At 46.4% G+C, this 6,716-nt stretch overlaps 1 protein-coding gene across 1 annotated transcript in view; it reads left to right on the top strand.

Annotated features, from left to right (window-relative positions):
- Nucleotides 1-6,716, top strand: part of PIK3R6 (phosphoinositide-3-kinase, regulatory subunit 6) — a 52,626-nt gene that overhangs the window by 28,123 nt on the left and 17,787 nt on the right. Inside the window, exons 9-13 of the mRNA XM_011958644.1 lie at nt 819-941; nt 4,637-4,747; nt 5,048-5,138; nt 5,477-5,547; nt 6,194-6,284. Of these exons, the coding sequence (XP_011814034.1) occupies nt 819-941; nt 4,637-4,747; nt 5,048-5,138; nt 5,477-5,547; nt 6,194-6,284 (487 nt within the window). The remainder of the gene's footprint in view (nt 1-818; nt 942-4,636; nt 4,748-5,047; nt 5,139-5,476; nt 5,548-6,193; nt 6,285-6,716) is intronic.

Raw genomic sequence — 6,716 nt, 5'->3', positions numbered from 1 at the left:
TACTGCACACACCACTTCCTACTGCATGCTCCACTTCTACTGCACATGCCACTTCCTGCTGCACGCTCCACTTCCTACTGTATGCTCCACTTCTACTGCATGCTCCACTTCCTACTGCACACGCCACTTCCTACTGCACATGCCACTTCTACTGCACATACCACTTCCTACTGCACACTCCACTTCCTACTGCACACGCCACTTCCTGCTGCACGCTCCACTTCCTACTGTACGCTCCACTTCTACTGCATGCTCCACTTCCTACTGCACGCTCCACTTCCTACTGTACGCTCCCCTTCTACTGCATGCTCCACTTCCTACTGCACACGCCACTTCCTGCTGCACGCTCCACTTCCTACTGTACACTCCACTTCTACTGCATGCTCCACTTCCTACTGCACACTCCACTTCCTACTGCACACACCACTTCCTACTGCACATACCACTTCTACTGCACACGCCACTTCTACTGCACATACCACTTCCTACTGCACACGCCACTTCCTACTGCACATACCACTTCCTACTGCACACTCCACTTCCTATTGGGAAGCAGTAAGGTCAAAGACATACTTGTCTCTCCCCTTTTAAAGTCGGTGATCATTTTTCAATGTCCCTGGTGAGTGACCCTCAGCAAAATATGTTCTAACTTCATCTGAGTTTATAAAACAGAACAATGATGTGTCTTCACATGCAGAAATTGAGGCCCCAAGAGGTTAAGTGACTTGACCATATTCACACAGCCTAGGCTGATGGCAGCTGGAAGGCAGAGCTGGAGAGAGGGTCTGACGGGGTCTACCCTATCCCCTCTCCCCCAGAAACCTGCAGCATCCAGACAGCCAGAGCTGGGAGAGCTGGCTACATTCCTGGGCCGCGCAGACCCGTGGTACCAGAGCAACGTCAACACGCTGTGCCCCGCCATCCACAAGCTGGCTGAGATGGTAGGGGAGGGTGAGGGTACCTGGGAGGGAGAGAGGGAGGGGAGCGGGGTCTGGGCAGAAGGGAGAACGGAGGAGCCCAAGTGGGCAGTGAGGGTGAGATGGGGGTGAGAGGGGGCTATCTTTTCGCTGCTGTACTTGACCCTTGACCTTAAGAGTTGGGTGGGATGAGGCAGGAAGGGAATTTGAGAGAGGGGCCCTAACCAGCTAGTGGCTTTGAACTCACTTGGAACACTTACCAGGCACTTACTTTGGACCAGACCACCGTGGAAAAGATTAAGTAAAATATTCTTTCGTAAGTGTGTAGGGAAGTTATATTCCTTCTTGTGTGAGCTTCCTGTGATCTTTTTACTTTGTTTTTAATTATTTATTTATTTATTTTTGTTTTACTTCAAGTTCTGGGATACATGTGCAGAACATGCAGGTTTGTTATGTAGGTATATATGTGCCATGGTGGTTTGCTGCACCTATCAACCCCTCATCTAGGTTTTAAGGCCCGCATGCATTAGGTATTTGTCCTAATGCTCTCCCTCCCCTTGCTCCCCACCCCCAGACGGGCCCTGGTGTGTGATGTTCCCCTCCCTGTGTCCATGTGTTCTCATTGTTCAACTCCCACTTATGAGTGCGAACATGAGGTGTTTGGTTTTCTGCTCCGATGTTAGTTTGCTGAGAATGATGGCTTCCAGCTTCACCATGTCCCTGAAAAGGACATTAACTCATATTCTTTTTTATGGCTGCATAGTATTCCATGGTGTATATAGGCCATAATTTCCTTATCCTGTCTATCATTGATGGGCATTTGGGCTGGTTCCAAGTCTTTGCTATTGTAAATAGTGCTGCAATAAACATATGTGTGCATGTGTCTTTATAATGGAATGAATCATTTTTCTATGATTGTAATAGCTGATGTTTCCTGAGCACTTATGCTGCACCAGGCACTGCTCTAAACACTTACACATAGGGCGGCTCATTTAATTCCCACAGTAGCCCAGAGGCAGGTGCCCCTGTTGGTAGGTACTATTGTCACCATAGCCCCGTTTTACAGATCAAACAACTGAGGCACAAAGAGATTAAGTATCTTGCCTGAAGTCACAAAATCAGTGGTGGAGTGCCACTTGGAACCAGGCAGCTTGACTCTAGAGCACCCTCTCCTAACCACAAACCCACAATACCATATCTCAACCGTGGCTGGCAGTGGAGAGGGAACTCATCTTTTACCGATTTGAAAGGGCTTTTATATAGTAAGACAATTCTACCCTTTTTGTCGTCACATATGTTGCAGACTTTTTTCCCACGGTTGTAACTTGCCTATCCACTTTTTGACTTGCGGAAGTTTAATACTTGGATGTCGTGAGACATACCGCTTTTATTCTTTACAGTTTCCGCCTTTGGAGTCGTGCTTTCAAAAGCTTAAATAAATGTTCACTGATAATTTCCTTTAACACTTTCCATGTCTCAATTTTTACGTTCAATTAATTGCCTATCTGCAATTAATTTTAGTGTTTAGTGTGAAGTGTGTCATTTTATTTTTTCCAAATGTTGAGCTAGTTGTCCTCAAGCTATTTTGCATAAACCATCTTGCTGCAGCAATTTGAAATGCCACTTTTATCATTTGCTAAATACTTACATGTGCCTGTATTTAGTACATGATACTTACATGCGTTTGTATGTAGTACGTGATCCTTACATGTGCTTGTAAGTATTTAGTACATACGTACTCTCTCATTGATTTATTTATTTCTGTACAAATTAGCCTTTTGATATTTTAATATCTGACTATAGAAGCCTGCCTACCCCATTATTCTTCTTTTTCAAAACTTTTCAGAATATGCCTATTTATTTATCTTCCTGATAAACTTTAGAATTTCAAATTTTGTTTTTGTTATTTTTTTAATCCTATTGGATTTCAATTGAAATTTGGGGAGAATTAGAACCTTTAGCATATTGAGTTTTTCTCTCTAGGAGCATGGTATAGCTTTTCATTTGTCAAAGTGTCCTTATATATCCCTCGGTATAAGTGTGAAGTTTGCATCATACAGCTTCTGTCCAATTCTCACTAAATTTATTACTCGTGTGTGATAGTGTTTCTTACTATTGCGAATGCTATCTTTATCCCATTATATGGGTAGTGCCTGAAGCTAAAAGGAAGCTATTGATTTATACATATTTATTTTAGATTTAAAAACTGCAGTAAAAAATGTAACATTAATTTACCACTTTTACGTGTCTGTTTTTTAACTTGACACTTTACCGAGCTCTCCATTTTGCTTTATCATTTGATTGATGAGGGTGTCTTCTTACATATTTTATTCAAATAAGGACATTTAGGGATGCACATTTTCTGGATTATACCTGATCCGAAAATGTCTTTGCATACACACAGAGACCATTTAGCTGGGTATTAAAATACTCTTTCCTTGAAACTTGGAGGATATTACAGTGGGAACATTTGATGCAGGCCCCATTGGTGCTCCTTTGCTGGTAGCTGTTTTTCTCTGCCAGGACACTGTAAGATTTTGGTTTTCCCTTTCTCCTTGTATTTAACAATTTGAAAGGCCCTATGCTTACTCCAAAAGCAATTGCCACATAAGAGACCAGAAACATTGTGAGCAATGACAGCATTATTAGATTACATTCATAGCTCCTTAGTGTGACCCTTTTGAAAGAAACAATATTTCAGTACACCAGATGTGAGAGTCAGAAGAGCTCTTACAGGACCGGATATGAGTTGGATGAGATCAACTCTGAGCTTCCTTCTAGCCCTGACACTATCACATTCTATGTAGATGTTCTGAAAACCCAGTCACTATGCCTTATCATCATATGGGACCAGGGAAGGACTGGAAGACAAGACGCATAGTCCATTCCCAATAACATGCAAACCTGAATTATTTTATTTTATTTTATTTTATTTTATTTTATTTTAAGACAGAGTTTCACTCTTGTTGCCCAGGCTGGAGTGCAATGGCACAATCTTGGCTCACACCTCAACCTCCACCTCCTGGGTTCAAGCAATTCTCCTGTCTTAGCCTCCCAAGTAGCTGGGATTACAGGCATGCACCACCACACCTGGCTAATTTTGTATTTTTAGTAGAGATGAGGTTTCTCCATGTTGGTTAGGCTGGTCTTGAACTCCCGACCTCAGGTGACCCTCCCGCCTCCGCCTCCCAAAGTGTTGGGATTACAGGCGTGAGCCACCATGCCCAGCCAATTAGTTTATTAATAGATGCAGGGACCACTAGAGCTGAAAGAGACATCAGATCATCTGGTTCAACCTCTCATTTTCTCTAGAAGGACATGCAGGCCTCAAAGAGTTTGAATAACTTGCCCACACCTGCCTGGTCAATGGCAAGTAGCCCATCCAAGCCTAGAACCCAGTCCTGGCTCTCTCATTAGCTTCACTCTCCAGCATCTTGTCTCCCCCAATCACTTAGCACAGTGCCTCACACATAGCAGTGCTCAGTATTCTCTGTAGAACTGAAATTAGTCAGATTCCCTAGGGAGGCAGGGCTCTGGACAGGAATATTTTGATTGGGAGTAGAAATTCAGTGGCAGGAAAGGTTTGGAATGTGTTGAAGGATGCATTGGGTTAGTGCATCCCAGAGATGTAGGGACTTGGAGTTTCTCTCTGAATAAAATGGCATCTCCCACAGTGGCCTTGGGGGAGATGGTGAAGACATTCCCTGTCTCTCTCACAGCCTCCTTCCCTGGACTCATCCCAGACTGTGGACCCCTTCATCCTAGATGTCATCACCTACTACATCCGCATGGGCACCCAACCCATCTATTTCCAGATCTACACAGTCAAGGTAATCATCCCACTGGAGGCTCCAAGGGACCCCAGGACCCCACAGATTAAATACTCAGGCTCGGGGGAAACACTGGTCACCAGGCCACAAATCATGAACACACCCAGACATTCTTGGTTATTAATGTTACCTTCTTCATCTCTAAATGAATCAGATCGTTATTAATTTCAAGACCTCAAATCCAAGAAGTAGGTCTTCTTTATGTGGAAGGGATCTCCATGGCCCTGCATCCCTGGAAATCAGGGATAGAGTGATTTGGAAATCACACCAGGAAATGCCACCCTCCCTTCCTCTCTCCAGATCTTCTTCAGTGACCTGAGCCAAGACCCTACTGAGGACATTTTCCTCATTGAGCTGAAGGTGAAGATCCAAGATTCTAAATTCCCCAAAAGTAAGCATCTGCCTCCCTTTTCCCAAAGGTCATCCTGACTCAGCTTCTCCAGACTCTCATCCTCTCACCTCTCACCTGATGATGCCTGCACCCCTACACCCTCAGTGCTCATCCCTGCTCTGTTCCCTACCTCTGCTAAATGCCAAGGCTGCCCTTGATCCCCTCCAACCCCTGAAAGACTGAAAGGTAGCCTGGCCCCCTGAGGTGTCGCCTTTCCATCCAGGGAGATAGACGGATGGGTAAACCCAGCAGCTCAGCTCCTGCCCTCAGAGAGGTGGGGAAGTCAGGGCGAGAGGGCTGGGAACCTCCACCCCAAACCTCTTCTCATCTCCCCGCAGATGGCTTTTCACCCAGGAGGAGAGGCGTGGCCGAGGGCCCAGGGGCGGAGCTATCCCTGTGCTACCAGAAGGTCAGTGTGCATGGGCGTGGTCAGTAGGTGGCCAAGAGGTACAGCTGGAGAGAGCAGGCCTTGAGGACAAGCAGGGAAGCAGACAGAGCGAAAGGAAGCTTCTGCTTCTTTTCTTGAAGCTGCCTGCAGAGTTCCCCAGCCTTCAGGGAGTTTTGCAGGGATGGGTGGGTTAAGTTGGCCTTACATGTAGATCAGGAGGTGATCTGATTTAAGGAACAAGGGGCCTGACTCCTTGCTAAAAAATATCTTCCTCGCTAGCTGACCAGATGCTTGAACTGATTTCACTGGAAATTTATTCTTTGGGGTCTGAAAGGCTGAACATACTTCTAGGGCTGGGAGTGCTGTAAACCTTTATCTGCTAGCCCTTATGGGACCATAGTGACATAGACAAAACAGGGTCTGGCACAGTGGCTCATGCCTGTAATCCCAGGGCTTTGGGAGGCTGAGGCAGGAGGATCACTTGAGCCCAGGAGTTCAAGACCAGCCTGGGCAACATAGTGAGACCCCTGGCTCAAAAGAAAAAAAAAAAAAAAGACTCTCATGGCTGGGGTGGAAAACAGGGGAGGGGCAAGACTGTGGACGTGGGATGCGTGGGGAAAGGGTACGTCCTGAGGGCCTCCACCTGTTCCTTGATCCCCCTCCCCAGGCCTTGCTCAGCCACCGGCCCCGAGAGGTCACCGTTTCCCTGCGGGCCACTGGGCTGGTCCTGAAGGCCATTCCAGCCAGCGACGCAGAAGGTGAGGAACGGGGAATGCAGAGCAAAGAAAGAGACAAGAGATGAGAAGGGCAATGCTGGGGACAGGGCAGAGTGGCAGGAGAAGGGGGAGCCCTCCCAGTCACGGAACTGGAGCCAGGTCCAGGGCTTGGTGACTGCCTTCAAGCTGCTTGCTGTGGGGTGACCCAGATTCTAGCACTGGTCGCTGGCTTGAGCCTCAGCAGCCTGGTGAGACATAGCTGGAAGATGGAGGGACTCCAGGGAGGGACTCCAACTCCAGTTGGCCTCCCGCCACAGAATTGGGCCTGCAGGGCTAGTTGTCTTCTGTTTGGAAATTTTGGACTTTGAATGTCATTCCAAAAAAAAAAATGGAGACAATAGAAGATACCAATTTATGTGCACATAGTAAATTATAAAAATTAGCGTATATTGTGAGCTCCCTGGTCTCCTAGAA

The sequence above is a fragment of the Colobus angolensis genome, unplaced genomic scaffold, assembly GCF_000951035.1.
Source record: "Colobus angolensis palliatus isolate OR3802 unplaced genomic scaffold, Cang.pa_1.0 Scaffold47, whole genome shotgun sequence".
Lineage (NCBI taxonomy): Eukaryota > Metazoa > Chordata > Mammalia > Primates > Cercopithecidae > Colobus > Colobus angolensis.
The sequence above is the reverse complement of the archived record's forward strand: the minus strand, read 5'-3'. Positions and strand labels throughout refer to the sequence as shown.